The 18,747-nt window shown below is 36.9% G+C and overlaps 1 protein-coding gene across 4 annotated transcripts in view; it reads left to right on the top strand.

The window, feature by feature from the left end:
- Positions 1 to 18,747, top strand: part of CELF2 (CUGBP Elav-like family member 2) — a 1,000,575-nt gene that overhangs the window by 500,239 nt on the left and 481,589 nt on the right. For all 4 annotated transcript variants that reach the window (XM_078154853.1, XM_078154848.1, XM_078154841.1 and 1 more), the window contains one exon: positions 7,912 to 7,947. Coding sequence is in view for 2 of the 4 variants with exons in the window: in XM_078154841.1 (XP_078010967.1) it covers positions 7,912 to 7,947 (36 nt within the window). In the remaining 2 variants the exon portion in view is untranslated. The remainder of the gene's footprint in view (positions 1 to 7,911; positions 7,948 to 18,747) is intronic.

The following is an 18,747-nucleotide window of genomic DNA, read 5'->3' as shown; positions in this document are numbered from 1 at the left end:
TTGCATAGCTCAGGAGCTGTGAAGAAGAACAGACAGAGGGGAGGGGTTTTATTTCAGACACATGATAACAGCTGCTTATCACTTTTGTGCATTGGTGTGTTTCCCATACATTTTGAATTAAAGGTACCATTTGACTAATGTATCCCTAAACATTTTATGGAGAATCCGTGTATGGACCCCTACCTTTTTTCCAAAGTATACTTTTTTTTCTTCTTTCATTAAAATTTCTAGAATGTTTTATATTTTCCAAGAGCTTTACTGCAGAGAGCAGTAAATTATCTCATCTGAGCCTCATAACAACCCCGTGAGTTAGATACTGCAAGTGTTATTATTATCGCTATTTTATAGATAAGTGAATTGAGGCCCAGAAATATTGAGTGACTTGCCCAAAGTCACACAGCCAGTAAAAGTACAAGGCAGGTTTTTGTCTGACTCAAGGTCACTTTTTGCTATACTATGCTACCTCCCTTATGACATCATTGACTCAAAATGTAGTATTATAACACTTTGGGAGACTGAGACCCAAGAGAAAAAAAAAAGAGCTACCCAAGGTCAATGAGCAAGTTCATGGCACAATGATAATGATGATTCCACATTTCCTAATATTTTAAAATATTTCTTAGTTACTGAACTACCTTTCCTCTTTTAGAATTTAAAAAAAATGTATTCATCCTTTAATTCAGTTGCTATTGAAATAGGTGACCTGGGTGACTGATAGCTAAGCAAAAAGAAAAAGGAAAGAAAGAAAAGAAAGAAACCACTGGCATTTTTGCACCTAGAATATGACCATGTCTCCAGCCATTAAAGATAAATTAAATTGAATTGAATTAGCTTTGAAGGATATAGAAAATATATAATAACTATTAGTTGACAAAGTAGCTAGCCCAATGCCTGGCACATGCTTGTTGGATTGAATTGGATAGAAAATGATTCTCTCTGTGAAGTCCAACACAGGGTCATCTTTGGGAAAGACTGGGAGGGGGACAGATGGTTCACATCTGGTAAACATAGGCAGTCATTTTGCTTCATTGAACTGTACATTTTAAGGACCTTGATCATCCCAAAGTGGGACTTACTCATTAATGCTTTCAAATAAGTTATGCTCCCTTTAAAGGATCAGACCTTAACTGGAGAGATGTACTTGTCTTTTCTTTCTTTTCTTCTCTTTTTAAAAAAACCCATTAGATTCCAGATCTTCAGATCATAGGATCAAAGGTTTAGAGCTAGAGAGGACCTTAGCTCAAACTCTCAACTTTAAAATTGGGGAAACTGAGACCCAAGGAGTTAAGTTCCATGCCAAAAGTGACATAGATAGTTAGCAACAGAAGTAGATTTTTGAACCCAGAACCCTCTGGCCCCAGAGCCAGTATAACCTATTTCCTTCCTCATAAGCACCATCTTCTTTATAGAAAACATTTGTTTTATAACCAAAGGGTTTTTCTAAAACATGTAAAATGACAAGGAGAAATAAAACTCCAGTTTAGAGCTAACCCCAATTCATTCACACATTCATTCACTCAATGAATATCCTTTGGGTACCTACCTCCTGTCCTTCTTCAAACCTCTGACCCCTAGCTCATGTTTCCGCTCTGAGACTCTGGGCATGGTGAATATTCACTTTATCATGCCTGCACCCAGACTCACCCTTACCAGGCTACTTCCCAGTCATCTCTATGCTGTGAAGATTACTCTATACATAGCCTCCTCTCTCCTGCTTTCGGGATCTTGCTCTAGGAACAATAATCAGATTGATCCGACTGTTACTAGAAAGGACATACCAACCAATGTCCTACGATTTCAATCACCCTGGCTCTTACTTCTCTCTTACTTCTCCTTTCTCTGTCCAAACCACTGTTCTCTGGGCACCATCCCCCTTTCCAACTGTCACTCCCCTTTATGGATTTACTTCCCCTATTAGAATGAAAGATTCTTGAGGACAGGGACTGTTTGGCTTACTTGTATTTATATCTAGCACTTAACATACTGTTTGGCATATAGCAAGCACTTAATAAATGCATTTTCATTTATTCATCCATAGCACTGTACTAGACACTGTAAAGACAGAGTACTATAGGATTATAGATGTAGAACTAAAAGGGAACTCAGGGACAGCTAGGTAGCACAGTGGTTAGAGCACTCAGGAGGACCTGAATTCAAACCCGGCCTCAGACATATAATACTTAACTGACTGTGTGACCCTGGGCAAGTCACTTAACCCCATTGCCTAGCAAAAAAAGGGGGGAGGCCTCAGAGACCATCTAGTCCAATACCATCATTTTACGATGAATTGAGGTCCAGAAAAGTTAAGTGATTTTGGTGGGAGTCTTGTAACTTGTAAGTGTCTAAGATGCGATATGAACCTTATTTTTCTGTTGTTCAGTCATATCTGACCCCTCATGACCCAATTTGGGGTTTCTTGGCAAAGAGGCTGAAGTGGTTTGTTATTTTCTTCTCCAGCTCATTTTACAGATGAGGAGACTGAAGTAAACAGGGTTCAATGACTTGCCTAGGGTCACAAGCTAATAGATGTCTGAGGCTGGATTTGAACTCCAAGTCTTGCTGACTCTGGGCCTGGTGCTCTATCTACTGCGCCACCAGCTGCCCAGGTTCTTCCTGACTCCAGCTCTAATACTCTATTGCCTTCTCCATGCTGCCTCTCAAAGGGGAATTTGGAAGTCAACATAGTCAATCCTCATTTTGCAGACAAGGAAATCATGGCCCAGAGAAACTTAACTGCCTTGCCCAAAGTCACATAGGTAATAAGTGAAAGAACCAAGACATGAACCCAGATTCTCTCATTCCAAATCTCTTGCCTTCAAAGACAATATAGTCTAGCTGGGAACATAAGACATACACATGAAAAGTTAAATAACAGCATGACAGCAATAGAAAAAGATGTTATGAAGCCGTATATGTGAAATGAGTAGCCTAGAAAAGAGCTTTAGTAGTTAAAAAGAAGTAGAGATCTCTAAGGACAAGGCAGTCAAGGAAGGTTTCATGAAGAACTCAAGTTTGATCTTGAGCTGATTCTTGAAAGGATAAGCGTGTCTTCTGACTTCATTTCTAATTCGATCTCATTTAGAACTGGCGAGACAGGGATGCCAATCTAAGGGGTCTTTCCTCATCCCTCAGAAAGCTTTATTTAGCCTGCCTGCCTAGCTTGCCTTAAAATCTGTGTTTAACCTTTCCTCCTCCTGGGCTGCACTGTTCCCAACCTCATCTTGAAGACCCTGTCTCTGCAGGTGGCAAGGTACTCTGTATTAACATGAAACCTTCTCAAGTTATTTCCAAAACCGGCCCCTGGTCATTTCTTATTAATGTGATATTGAACCATTAATTGCTGAATGTTCCTGACTGTCATTTGAATCATCAGAAACTGACTTCTGTAATTACTGGTATTAGGAAGTTATAGCAATGAGATGGGCAACCGGAAACACTATGAAAAAGAGATTTAGATTTTGTGTTTAAAGCTATAATCATAAATTGCAGGTGAGAGTAGCTATAAACATGAAGAAATCCTCCCCGATGAGCAAGATCTTTGAATGTTTCTTTGAAAGAGAACATGCAGGGGCAGCTAGATGGTGCAGTGGATAGAGCTCTGTCCTTGGAGTCAGGAGCATCTAAGTTCAAATCCGACCTCAGACACTTGACACTAGCTGTGTGACCCTGGGCAAGTCACTTAACCCCAATTGCCTCACAAAAAAAAAAAAAGGAAAGAAAGAGAACATGCGTAGTTTTGTTGGAAATTGAAAGGTGCTGGCTTTTAATTTTTTTCTCTCCCTTTTTTTCCTTTATAGTACACATTCTCAGTGGACATTCTTGAAATCTAGTGGAGCCCTAGAACCAAGCAATGGCACATATGTGTGTGTGTGTGTGTGTGTGTGTGTGTGTGTGTGTGTGTGTGTGTACAAACACATATATATGTAATATTTGCTTAAAGAGTAGCATTTTTATATTTATGGAAATGAATTAGCCATTTACATATAGATGTACATTTGAATTCACACACAACTGTATCCAACATATAGTTTACACAAGTGATGTTATCCTTTTTTTTTTAACTTACCTGTGATTTCATCAGTATAAGAAGCCCCTGGAGTTGAATCCCAGAAATGCAAATTAGCTCCTTCTCTACAACTTAACAATTTCAAGAGAGTTGCCTCGGGTACTGAGAAGCTGATGACTTTCTTAGGTCTCAGAGCCAGTGTGTGTCAGAGACAGGACCTGAACCCAGATCTTCCTAATTGCAAGGCCAGCTCTCTATCTAGTATGCCATGAGGACATACTTTTAAATCTATTAAATAATTGTTTTCTTCCCTATCTTTTATTTTCTCAAATGATTCATTTTGTTTTCCCACAAGGGGCAATTCCCAACAAACACTCATACAAACCTCCCACAAAGTTTCACTTCCCCTAGAAAAAAAATAACATTCTATTCTACTTTTGTGGTTTATGGAATGTTAACAGGAGGGGAGGATGTGTGCCTCCTCTGGCTTTTTTTTCTTTAGAATTTTTACTTTTTTCAATAAGCGAACATGTATTTTTTCTCCCTCTTTCCTCTTTTCCTCCCCCATTGTAAACAAGAAGAAAAACAAAAACCCTTATAGTCCAGAAAAAAAAGTTCTTGCATTGACTGTGTCCAAAAATGTATGTTTTGTTCTAGTATAAACAGGATCCATTGAATTTAGCTCAAGTACTGCTTTTTATTATCTTTATTTACATAATTATAATAATTGCACTGCATTGTTCTCTTCACTATGAACAATTCTATACATTCCTTTCCATGTTTCTCTGAATTCTTCATATTTGTTACATTTCATAGTCTGTGCAGCCAAACTGATCAAACTGTATTACATGGGCACGTATTTTGGGCATATATTTTGCGTCTCGCTTTTTGTTATCACAAATGGTGATATTATAAATCTTTATATGCCTATGAATTTTCTTTTCTTTACTGTTAAGCTAAAAAGTATAATAGCTAACATATACATATACATACATACATCATGCATATATCATACACATTACCTTATTTGCATATATATGTATACAAATTATATGTGTCTCTTTATACACAATATATGTGTATATAAAATTTTACCTTTGATTTGGACTTGTTATTATAGAAATTACCAATAAAGATAATGCCCCTACCAGCATAAATCAGTACCTGCTATGTATCTTTGAAGCCTTACAGTGATGGTTCTCAAAATTTATGCTAGGGAGCGCTTCTGAATTTCTGTGTCTCAGGTTGTATGGAGTTATAATCATATGTTCATGCGCAAATCACCTGTGTACTGAGATTTGTTACAACAAAGAATAACAGTATGCTATGAAGAAAACAAAACAAAAACCTTAAGAACCCCTCTTAGATTGAATAAGTTATATGGCCAGTATGCCCATAGGGGCAGCACTTGAGCCCAGGTCATCATGGCTCTTGGCCGGCTCTTTTTTTCCATAAGCCATACAACCTGTACAGCAGTGCCTGTGTCTCTCTTTGTCTATATCTACATATCTTTTTCTGGAGTTATAAGCATAGCTATATAATATTCACATTAAAGGATATAAGCATTTTGGACAGTCTAGTAACTCCTCTTACATTATTGTTTTCTTCACTGATTTAGTTAGGGGGTGTGTGTGTGTGTGTGTGTGTGTGTGTGTGTGTGTGTGTGTGTATTTTGTCTTCCCTGTGACTTGGTTGACATGTGAGGCTCTTGTTGAATAAATTCCCCCACCATTGTATAGAAGTAGTTTTTCTACAATGCATCAATCAACAAGCAGTTATTAAGCACATACTAGGTGCCAGGCAGTATGCTCGGTGAGGGAGATAAAGAGACAAAAATGAAACTTCCCACTCTCAGGGATGCTATCAGAAGAGAAAACATGGACATGAATAAGATTCTTCAAAATAAATAAAAGATAAATTATCGAGCATTTGAACCTGGGAGGAGGTTTCATGTAGAAGTTGTTGCTTGGGGGACAGCCAGTATAAAGGCATGGAAATTCTGGACTGGGTATCTTAAGTAATGGCAAGAAGGCCTGTTTGATCAAACTAGAGTGCAGAGAAAGGAAGTAGTGTAAAATAATATGGTCAGGCAGGCGGCAGAGGATAGAGTCCTTGACCTAAAGCTAGGGAGACCTGAGTCCAAATCTGGCTTTAGACACTAGCTGTGTGACCCTGGGAAAGTAACTTAACTTCTCTCTACCTCTGTTCCCTCAACAGTAAAATGAGAATAATAATAGCACAGAGTTATGAGAATCACAAGAGTAAATCTTTGTAAAGCTCCTAGTATGTGCCTGATACATAATAGACACTTAACAAATGCTCATTCCCTTCCTTTTTTCCTTTTGTTTCCTTCCCTTTCCTTCCTTAATGAGGTTGGAAAGGTAGGTTACACCAAGGTTGCACATGACTTTAAAAGCTAAGTAGAGAAGATTATATTTGGTCATAGAGATAGGAAAGCACCATTAGAATTTATTGGAGGGGCAGCTAGGTGGAGCAGTGGATAGAGCACTGGCTCTGGAGTCAGGAGAACCTGAGTTCAAATCCGGTCTCAGACCAGACACTTGACACTTACTAGCTGTGTGACCCTGGGCAAGTCACTTAACCCCAATTGCCTTGCCAAAGATAGATAGATAGATAGATAGATAGATAGATAGATAGATAGATAGATAGATAGACAGACAGACAGACAGACAGACAGACAGACAGACAGATAGATAGATAGATAGATAGATAGATAGATAGATAGATAGATAGATAAGTATATGTATATTGGAGTTATATACACAGACTTGGACTTTAGGACTTCTGCAGTTATATGGAGGATGGATTGGAAAACAGAGATTTCAGGGGAGGAAACCAATTAAGAAGCCACTGCAATAGTTCAGGCAAAAGGGAATAAGGATCTGAACTGTAGTGGTAGCTATGTGAATGAAGAGAAGGGACAGATTTAAGAGATGTAGTGGTGGTAGACATGACCATATTAGACAATTGATTCAGTATGTGGGGTATGGAGTCAAAAATAATACTAAGGTTGAGAACCTGGCAGATTGGCAGGATTATGGAACCCAAAATAGGAATTCCTGAGGAAGGGTAGATTTTGGTAAAAAGATAATGAGTTCACTTGGGGACTTACTGAATTTGAGATGTCTATGCAACATTCAGTTTTAAATATCTAATAGGGAGTTTGAGATGCTCAACTATAGCTTAGAAAAGAGACGAGGGCTAAATATATGCACTTAAATTTCATCAGCATAGATATGATAATTAAATCTATGGGAACTGATGATGTCACCAAGTGAGAGATTATAGAGGGAAAATGGAAGAGGGCAGAGTACAGAGTCTTAGAGTCAGGATTATAGTGATAGAAGGGATATCAAAGGCCAACTATTCCAACCCCTTCATTTTACAGTTGTGGAAACTGAGCCCCAGGGAGGTTAAGAGACTTGCTAAAGATCACAGACATAATAAGTATCAGAGGCAGGATCTGAACCCACATTCTCTTGAATCTAGAATTCTTAGAGAGTTGACTTGAGTACTGAGAAGTAAAATGCCTGGTCATACAGTTGGCATACATTAGACACATATTAGACTGGTTCTCTGTACACACCTCCATGTTGCCTTCCTTTATGGAAGAACTTAAAATTACTTTCCAGGACAACAGTTTGTAACTCGACTCTTAGTGAATTAGTGGTCTTGTTTGCTCATGACCCCTCCAACAATGAGATTTCCCATATTTGTTCATTTGACTTCTGGGAAGTCATAATTCAGGGTTGTTTTCATTTCAGTTTCTCCAATTGATAGTGATCTTCAGAGTTTTTCAGGTAGTTGGTGATCCTTCATATTTCTTTCTCTGAAAACTATATGTTTGCGTCTTTCAACCACTTGTTTTTCCCTGTCTTTTACAGAGCAACTACTACCGAGTTATCTGGAACATTATCAAGGTAAGCTAATTGAATTTTGGGGGTTTTTGTTTAAAAATATGTATGACTTTTATATACACTAAAGGGGAATGGAGCAGCAATGAATAATGTAAAGATATTTACAATTTAATTGTATGTGAATGCACATAGTATTATATATATATGTGTGTGTGCATGTGTGTGTGTGTACATATATATATATATATATATATATATATAAACATAAATTAACATTTCATTCAAGTCACTGTGTTCAAACTTACTCCTTTTTCTTTGTGATAAATTGGTCAAGTTATAATCTTTCGGATTATTTTAGTTTGCTTATAGGTAAATTGAGAGAGATTAACTAGATTATTTTTAAAGTCTCTTTTTAGATTTAAATCTTTGTTCCTATGAGCCTAAGTATGATTTATAATAACTAGTAACCTTATTTTTATGGTTAATACCATGTGGTCATTAATGAATATACATGAATTTTACTTTTCACAAAAATCAAGGGATTGTTTATTATATTACAGTATACTATATTTTATTATGTTACATTATTCTAAGATCAATAATCTACAAACCAGTCAGACTTTATTTCTTCCTGCTTGTACATTATTGCTACCATGCTCAGGTATTTATAGAGTTAGGAAAGAATGCTGGCTCTCCCCCAAGGAATTTGTAATATAGTTCCAGTGATAAGCCGGCTGTGTTATTGAATTTTTGCCATAGGTGAAATCAATACCTAATAGTGTGTCATCAGGAAAAAAAATATGAATTGTTAATATGTACTAAATAAGATATGATCAACAGACTCTAAACTGTAATTTGACATCCATTAAAAAGAATTTAGAGACTTCTGGTTTAAATGGCAATGTTGAAGATCATAGGGGAACCCAGGGCTCCCACTAATAGTATAGCAATGATTTTTTGAAAGGCACCTAATCAATTAAAAATCAGGAAATTTAAAGAAAAATATCAGTAAGCTTATTAATAATTAATAATTATTAATAATAATAAAAGATAACTAGAAACTGTGTACTTAAAAAAGAGTCATCCCTCCAGAGAAGCTAGTATAAACCCAGGTGAACTGGCAAAAAGCTTGTAGCAGTGCCTAAACTGGCCAGGTGCTGGATGGGGACAGGACCCTAAATCTCAAATGGGGAGGACTGGGAGATGGGAGCATAGCAGATATGTTATAGCAGCTTCCAGACTAGGGATATCTGACCACAGAGCGTTGAATCTTGCCAGCACTCTGAACACAAACACATCAATGAAATTGGAAGTGGTGGCAGAAACCCAGGAAACTGAAGTCAGGGTCAAACAGGGCCTGACTGCTCCACCCAAGAGTGCAGAAGATGGCAGAACCTGGCACTTGCACAAAAATTCAAATCAGTAACTGAGGCTGGAGATATGAGTAGACAGAAGAAGACAATCAGGAAATATTATAGATCAAGAGGACGCCCGAGGGCAAGCCAGAAGAAAATACTCAGAAGAAAACACAAGATTTGGTAGTACATTAATGAAGAGAAAATTTTGTAATATGATATTTCAAAAGGCAAAATTGAAAGGCTTACAACTAAGAATAACTTAACCTGCAAAACTGAATATAATCCCTTGGGGGAAATGAATTTTAATGGAGTAGAGGACTTTCAAGCATTCCTGATAAAAAGACTAGAGCTAAGTAGAAAATTTTCACTGTAAACATTGGAATCAAGAGAAATCTAAAAAGGTCCATATATTTGAGCAATTGGGAGGCATTAAATGATGATGAAATATTGATATTCTAATGGGGGAAAAGACACAAATACTCTTTCAGGATCCTAAGGGAATTGAGTAAGATGAGCAGGGGAACCAGCAGTCAGTCATTTTGTTATGTGTTGATTATCTTAAGATAGGAAAGAAAAAGGAGGAAAAGGAATATGTCAGGGAAGAAATGAGGAAAAAGGAACTTACCATGTCTCATAATTGGGGCACATAAGAAGAAAAGTAAACCAATATGGAAGAGTAAGGAGGAAAATAGACATCACATGAACCTCACTCTGAACTGGACAAAGTAGAGTTGATCCCAATCTCTCTCTCTCTCTCTCTCTCTCTCTCTCTCTCTCTCTCTCTCTCTCTCTCTCTCTCTCTCTCTCTCTCTCTCTCTCTTTCTCTCTGTTATATATACACACACAAGGAGTTTGAGGTAGAAATACCCTAAATGTGAAACTATTATAGGATACAGGAGTAGGGAAAGGGGAAAGAAGTTTAAGACAGAGACTCCAGAAGAGAAGTCATAGTCAGAACACACATTAACTTAGGAGAATAGAGAAAAAGGAGAAATTAAAAGGAAACAATGAAAAAATATTTAAGAACCAGAGGATCTGGATGAAGGAAAGAGAGGAGGGACAGTGGAATAGAAACAGATCACTCCAATTACAGATCACTAATATTAATCACATTCTTTCTTTTATACTGCCCTCTTCTTTTATTGAAGGGGGGAGGGTCAAAAAGAGGAAAAAGTATAAGATGATACAATAGAGAGGAATTACAATGAACAATCATAATTGTGGATGCGATTGGAATAAATTCACCCATAAAATGGAAGAGATAGAATGGATTAGAAAGTAGAATTCAAAACTATTTTGTTTATGAGAAAAGATAGGAATAGGGACTGGACAGTAATTTCATTGGGATAGGGAGCTCCCAGATGAGGAAATTCTCTCTATCAGTGTAGATCAGCATGTGTTAGCAACATATAGTTTTAGGGAGTTTCCTGGAGGCACTGAATCCAGCCCAGGATCAATGTGTGAGATATAATGATCTACAGAGAGTTAAAATGAAAAACTAAAACAAAATGTATATGGTCCAGGGGGATTTTTATTTTAAAAAGTAGAAACAATCATGATCACAGGTAAGCAACAACTAAAATTAACATGATCGCATTCCATGGCATAAAACCTTAGGAAAAAAAGCACAGGAAACCAAAAACATTCCATACAACCTTCCTGACCATAATGCAACAAAAATCAAAATCAATAAAGGGCCTTTGAAAAGGGATTTGAACTCCATATGCCTTTTGACCCAGTGATACCACTAATAGGTATAAACCTCTTAATAAAAATAATAATAAAAAATTTAAAAATAGGGAAAAGACTGATACAAAAATATTGATAGCAGCACTTTGTATGGTGGCAAAGAAATAAAGGCTAAGGGGGTGCCCATCCATTGAGAAATGGCTAAATGAATTATGCTACATATGTGAATAAAATGGAATAGTATAGAGCTGTTAAGAAATGTCAAAAGGGACAAATTCAGAAAAACCAGGGAAGCCTTGTATGAGCACTGAAGAATGACATGAGCAGTCAGGAACATAATTTATGCAACAACCACAACAGTGTTAAGAAAAACAACTCTGAAAGACTTAAATACTATGATCAATAAAATAACCAACCATTACTTCAATAGAACTTTTGATGGTGTTTGTTTCTCATCTCTGGAAAGAGATGGTAGACTAGAAGTCAATGAGATAACGCATTTTAGACACAGCCAATGTGTGGATTTGCTTTGCTAGACTGTGCTAACTTGTTACAAACGATGTTTCTTTGTGGGATGGAGGGAAGGGATAGAGTGGAGGGATTAAGAGGCAGGAACTGGGTTAATGATTAGTACAATGAAGCATTTTTTTTAAATGGATGGAAAAGATCAGAAGCAAGTTCAGAGGGCAGTATAGACAAGAAAGACAGGTTTGGAACTAAAGTGCTGCATTAGTATATACTTTAAAATAACAAGTTGTACATAATGAGATTCAAGGTTTCATATACAATCATCTTTTTCTGTTCTTATTTGCTTATGGAGATATTCATCTTTATTCGTGTTTTTAAGTTTGGCATAAAAATTATAAATGAAAATGAAGGTGATATAAAAATAAACTATCTTAATAACAATACAAAAATAAAAACAGAATTTAGAAATTTATCATTCAATCAATCATTCAACAAACATTTAACTGAGTGTGCAAAACACTATGCTAGGTATTGAGAAGTGCATCAAGACCCTTAAAACATTCTCTGTCCTCAGGGAACTTCCAATGTGATCAGACAAATGAAGTAGCTTTGAAGTAGGTATACAGCGTTGTGTCTCTCAGCATACTTACTACAGCCCCTTGGACATAACAAGCATGTAAGTTATTTGTCCAATGAATAAAAGAACCGAAAGCTGGTAATAAATCCTCTGGAGCTGTGAGAATTAAGGGTGAAGAGAAGCTGCAAATCTCATTTTGTTAAGGAAGCACATTTGATTGTATTAATTGTAAAAAAAAAAAAAAAAGTAAACATAATCTTAGTTATAACATCAAAATCAAAATTGCCAAATAATATTTACTGCAATCCAACTATGTAATGTACTATCAGGCTTAGCTTCTTGGATAACTTCCTAAAAAAACGTTTTAACTGTGTGCTAGTTCTTAGGGTTAAAACTGTACATATGTTCTGGTTTATATACTCTCGCTGAGTTTGTACATTGTGTTCTAACTTGTGGGAAAAGTCCGCCGTGAAAATCCAAGCCACCCTTCATTTACAGTGAAAGAGAAAATAGTGTATCTGCCCGTGTCTGTGGTGGGTAAGTTAATCTTGAAATAAGGAAATGGGGAGTGACTTCCAAACTTTTATAGACCAGCTAAGGATCAGACCACCTGCGTGCTGCCAGATAGGGTACACACCGTGCTGTAATCATGCCGATGAAAATTACTCAGATGTCTGAAAAAGCTGGTGTGGTACCCTGAATTCTATGAAGTGACATTATGTGATGAATATCAAGCAGCGACTTGGATTCATTATAATCCATTTAATACTGAAGGGACTGTGGGCTATTTTGTTGGCTTTGGTGGAAGGTATTTTGGTAATGATGTACTTATTTTTGTGAGAATTATTTGGCGTTTCAATGTTGAATCATCTTGAAAATATATAATGTTCCCACAGAAATATCTTTATTGTAACTACTGTCCTTTCAATACATAGCTTAAAAGATGTGAAGAATAATATGACAGTTATTCCTCATTTATGCTTAAAAGCAACCCAAGATATTCAGCTGCCCTTCTCAGGGGATGGTTTGGGATATCTTCGTTTACTAGTACTTCCTTGCTTCACACTAATACAAAAAAAATTGGATTATTTGATGATGAGTAATATTTCTCTTGGCATCTAACAATGTTTCTTTTGACAATGGTTTCATTTGCACCGTCCTGTAGAATTCAAATCAGTTGTTCTATTCTCTGTCTCATTCAAATTTCTGCAGCCTGTCTTTTGGTTTCTATAAATGAGCTCTGGAATGCCTTGGTGCTATTTACAACCAAGCACCTGAAGTTAATTTGTTTGTTGGTTAGCCAATGATTAGTGATACATGACACTTAGACCTTTTTATCCTTTTATTCATAAAAAGGAGTACTTACCTCTGGCATCTAAGAAATGGAAGAAATCACAGTTCAGGCGACTGCTTCCTAATGATATGCAGCTAGAAAGATAGTGGCATTTTATAGCAGCTTTATGGGTTAGTTTTCATTGGCTATGACTATCTTGAAATTTTGTGAAAGGCCATTCATAAATATTGCACAGGGATAGAGTATTTCAACTTTAATTGCCTTTCATGGCATTAATTTAACCTAGCTGGCCACCAGTTGATAATATACTGTAAAAATGTGCAAATCATGGAACAACTTAGTTTGTCTTGGCAGTAAAAAAAAAAAAAGACTTTGAAGCTTAAATGAGATATGCACATGAGGTGATTGAGCAAGCTCCAGGTTTGTTTTTCATTGCTAATGATAACCTAAATGTGTTTTTGAATTCTTGCCATCGCCGAAATTAAAGCCTGGTGAGAATAAGTCACCAGAAAAAAAAAATTAGATTATATGAGCAACATGCACTAAGCATTGTAATTGTATTATAAATATTAAAGCCAATGATCTTGTCTAGATTAAAACAAATGTTTAAACTGGCTGCATGGAGTAGTCATGCTATTCTCTTACTCTGAAAGTCATAGGGAAATGGGCGTTAATCATTCCATTTAGCTAACTGTGAAAAGTGAATATTTCCCATTGTCTATATCACTCCTCGTGTTTGTTCTGCTTGTAGCAAAGGCCAGTTCAGCTTTCTCTATGTGCCTTATCAGAGTCAAAGCCATATTTCTGATAGCAGGGTAAAGGAGGGCCTGCAGTTCAGATTGACGTAAGTTTTGATTGTTTTAACAGGTGCCGGTCTCAAAAGCCAGCATCATATTCACTCCATTTTAACATCACTCAGTATTAACTTACCGAAAAATAAATAGTCCTGAAGTTTATAGCTTTAAGAAAGTCCAGAATTATTATAAATACTGAAGTTCCTAATTAACTAATCAATAAATAAGCCTTTACTACAAGCCTACTGTGTGTCAGGCACTGTGCTAGGTATTAGAATTGCAATACAAAGAATAAAACAATCTCAACTCACAGTTTCCATTCTAATAGGAGAGAAAAGTACAAATAAAAATATATAATCATACAGATAAACTAATAAATACATGCAGCATGTATATGCACATGCACAAAGCAGTTAAATATGAGGTAGTTTGGGAAGGAGGGCACTAGAATTTGTGGATCAGGCAAGGCTTCGTTCAGAAGATAGTGTCTGAGCTGCATCTTAAAGGAAGAGAGGTACTCTTTGAAGGTAAGGAGAGAGAGCATTCCAGGCATAGGGGATAGCCAAAGAGAATGCTTTGAGAGACGTGTTTGTCGAATGGCCGGAAGGCCAGTGACACTAGATTGAAGAGTATATATTAGGGAGTAAGGTATGAGGAGACTGGAAAGGTAGGAGGGGGCTAGCTTATGAAAAACTTTGAATGTCAAACAGAGCATTTTGTTATGTGCTCCTGAAGGCAATAAGAAGCCATTGGATTTTATTGAGTAGGGAGGTTGACATGATTGGGCCTACATTTTTGGAAAGTCACTTTAGTGAATTAAGGTAATAATGTGAATGAAGAAAAGCAATTGGGTGTAAAAGATGTGAAGGTAGAAATAAAAATATACGATAACTGACTGGATATGTGGGGTGAGGAAGAGGGAAAAGTCCAGGATTATGTCAAGATTTTATCGTTCAGTTGTTTCAGTCATGTCCGACTCTTCATGACCCCATTTAAGGTTTTCTTGGTGAAGGTGCTGGAATAGTTTGCAATTTCCTTCTTGGGCTCATTTTCCAGTTGAGGAGACTGAGACAAACAGGGTTAAATAACTTGCCCAGGGTCACACAGCTAGTTAATGTCTGAGGTTAGATTTGAACTCACAAAGATGAGTCTTCCTAACTCTAGGCCCAGCATTCTATCCACTGTGCCACTCAGATGCCCTGTGTCAAGATTACAAACTCAGAATGCTAGAAAGATGGTGGTGCCTTCTACAGAAATAGGGAAGTTTAGAAGAGGACATTTAGGGGAAATGAAGCAGGTCAATTTGACATATTTGGTGTAAAATATCTCTATGACATCTGGTTTGAAATGTCCAATAGGCAATTGGTGATGAAGGACTGAAGCTCAAGGGAAAGACAGGTGCTGGAAATGTAGACTGGGAATTATTTGCCTAAAGATGATAGTTAAATCTTAATAGTTTAAATGCATGGGAGCTAATGAAGTTATCAAGAGAGAGTCAGAGAGGGCCTAGGATAAAACCTTGGGGAATGGCCCCAGTTAGGAGTAGTCGTGTGGATGATGAACTATCAGAGGAGATTGAAAAGGAGCCGTCAGACAGGTAGGAGAGAGTAATATTGCAAAAAACCCAGAGAGGAGAGAGTATCCAAGAGTCGAAGGTGGTCAACAGGTGTCAAATGCAGTAGAAAGTCATGAAGGAGAAGCCCATCAGATTTGTCAGTGAAGACATTATTGATTGCTGTGGAGGAGAGGGTAGTTTCGGTAGAGTGATTAGTTAAAGACCAGAATCAAGCAAGCGGAGGAACGAGAGGAAAGAGAGTAGAAACAGTGAATATTAACAGCAGCTTTTTCACAGAGTCTGTCTGAGAAAGGAAAGGGTAATAGATCTAATGAAGTGGATTTTTGTATCAATGTGGGGGGGGTTGTTTTGTTTTAAGGACAGAGATCTGAACTGCTTGATTTGTTTGGCTACCTCATTTTATGACATTTTATTCCTATACTTCATTATATGATAATCCCATCTGGAATTTAGGTAGAAAGGATTTAATTTACTTGGTTTTAATTATTAAGGAAAGGACAGTTAGATGGCACAGTGCACAGCGTGCCGGGCCTGGATCTGGAGTTCAAATCTTCTTCCTGAGTTCAAATGTGGCCTCAGACACTTACTAGCTGTGTGACCCTGGGCAAGTCACTTAACTCTGTTTGCCTCAGTTTCTTCAACTGGAAAATGAGTTAGAGAAGGAAATGGCAAACCACTCCAGTATCTTTGCTATGAAAACCCCAAATGGAGTCACAAAGTCAGACATAACTGAAAAAAGACTGAACAACAAATTGTTAGGGAATTTGAAATCAACAAAATGCGATCAGTGGCGGGGGCAAAAAGGCTCCTTCTGGTTGGCTACCTGCCTTGGTCAAAGACATGGCTAAGCCATGTGACAAAAAGCCCATTACCAATTATGACTCTTCTGCTACAGTTTAACAGCAAAACCAGGTGGTAATGGAAGAAGACATCGAAGCAAGGGAGAGAATCAGGATTAGCTTTAAAAACAAAACTCATAATACTATTGCATTTATTTATTCTTTTGTTTTGTCATCTTTATTCGGTCAATGCTTCTCTCACCCAACCCTTCAGTGCCCGATAACCTTGATGATTTTTTTCTGGAGAACACATTTTTCATTTTATAATGGGTGTCAATAGCAAAATATAATTCAATGTAAGTGATTTTGCTTTCTAGCCACCTGTTTAGGAACATATCTAGCTGTATATCAATACCTAAATAAATGAGAATTGTTGATTTTTTTAAAAAAGACAATTATATAAAGGCAGACACGATGTATGTGTATACACACACACTTTATGTGTATAAAATATGTGTGTGTGTGTGTGTGTGCTAATGTTTCTGGAAAAGATGTTAGTAGTTTCTGAACATATATTTCCTGTTCTTGATGATGAGAGCAATTTTGTTAGAAATTTTAAAAGAAATTCTGCTATCTCCAGATCAAATTGTTAGGGAAGGGAAAAGAAGGGAATAATCAACCATTCATATAGCATTATAAATGACACACTTCCTATGTGGAAGCACCATACTAAGTGTTTACAAATGTTATGTCATTTGGTACTCCCAATATCTCTGTGAGGTTATGGGGCTAGTATTGTCCCTATTTTACAGTTGAGAAAACTGAGGCATCAGAGTTTAAGTGACTTTCCCATGGTAACACAGCTAGTAAGCATCTGAGGCTAGATTTGAACTCAAGTCTTCCTTATCCCAGGCCCAGTGCTCCATCCTCTGCACTGTCTAGTTTGCCTATTAATAGTCAAACTAAGAAAGATGGGCATCTACTTTCTTCCTAATGATAACCAAGAAAGGAGACTCTATTCATAACAACTTACACTTACGTAATGCATTAAGGTTTGCAAAGCACTGTTATGATAATTCTATGAGATAGGAATTTGCACAGAACTGTTATCTGCAATTTACAGAAGAGAACCCTGAGGTTCTGAGATGTTACATGACATGCCACTTCCCCCACCCCTCACCGTTGGTCACGTACCTAGTAAGTAGCTGAGTTTGAAATCAATCTCAGTGCCCTCCTGACTCCAAGCTCAGTGTACTCCTTGTGTCACGATGCCCTTCCAAGTCTTTTCAAAATCCAATGCTGGAGTGTACAGTTTTTAACAGTTAAAGCTTTTCATTATATCTAATGCCATTCATCTTAATTCAGCTTGGGTAAATTTTCTGCCGCTCTTTCATTGTTTTATAATAACCCTCTATAACATAGGGAAAAAATAGTCTAGTCCTAGCCTTCTCCTTTCTGACAAAGTAATCTTTACATTAATGACAAAGTTTTATTGAGACCTTTTTGTTTTTTATACCACAACCATTTCCTCATATTCCCCCTTTATTAAAACCCTCCCTTATAACAAAGTAAAACAATTTGGCTAAACCGAACATGAATACATCTTACCACTCACCCAACATTCAGCAGCTGTAATCTTCTCTCTTTCTCTCTACCAAGGGAGGTTAAAGAGATTTCTTCTTCTTTCTTCCCACATCAAAATTGTTCTTTTCATTTAATCTAAGTCTAGCTTCCATTTTTAGCCCCATTTTTGTTCACATTATTGTAGCCATTGTATATATTGTTCCCTTGGTTCTGCTTTCTTTGCTCAGAAACAGTTCATAAATTTTTTGTGTGTAATAACTTCTTACAGGTTCTTTTTTTCTTCTAAATTTAATGTCATTTGTAGTCCTCTCCTCTGGGTGATCCCAAATTCTCTAAGTTTCTCTGAGATATAGAAGCAAGAGCTAGACAAACCACAATTACTCCTATTTTATATGGAATTTTTCAGGACAATGTTGAAATTATATTATCCAAGAATTTCATTTCAGCCCACAGTATTATATGTACACTATAGGTTGGCATCTAAAGGACATATTTTCATTTCTTTTATTTTTTTACTGTGACTTCCCCTTTATCTTTTCCTCTCATTTTCTTCTTAGAAACTATTATGAATTAAAATAAAGGCTTTATCAATTCTGAGATGGTTTTAATTTGTATATGAATCAATTTGGATTCTTAGTCTTACCTGGAAGTCTCTTTTTGACCGCCTAGGATACCATATACATTCCTCTCCCCTCTGCCATTGTTTCCTCAAAGGGTCACTGAATGCAGACAGTACAGTAAATG

This window comes from Phascolarctos cinereus, unplaced genomic scaffold (assembly GCF_003287225.1).
Source record: "Phascolarctos cinereus isolate Bilbo 61053 unplaced genomic scaffold, phaCin_HiC Scaffold_1;HRSCAF=81, whole genome shotgun sequence".
NCBI lineage: Eukaryota > Metazoa > Chordata > Mammalia > Diprotodontia > Phascolarctidae > Phascolarctos > Phascolarctos cinereus.
The sequence above is the reverse complement of the archived record's forward strand: the minus strand, read 5'-3'. Positions and strand labels throughout refer to the sequence as shown.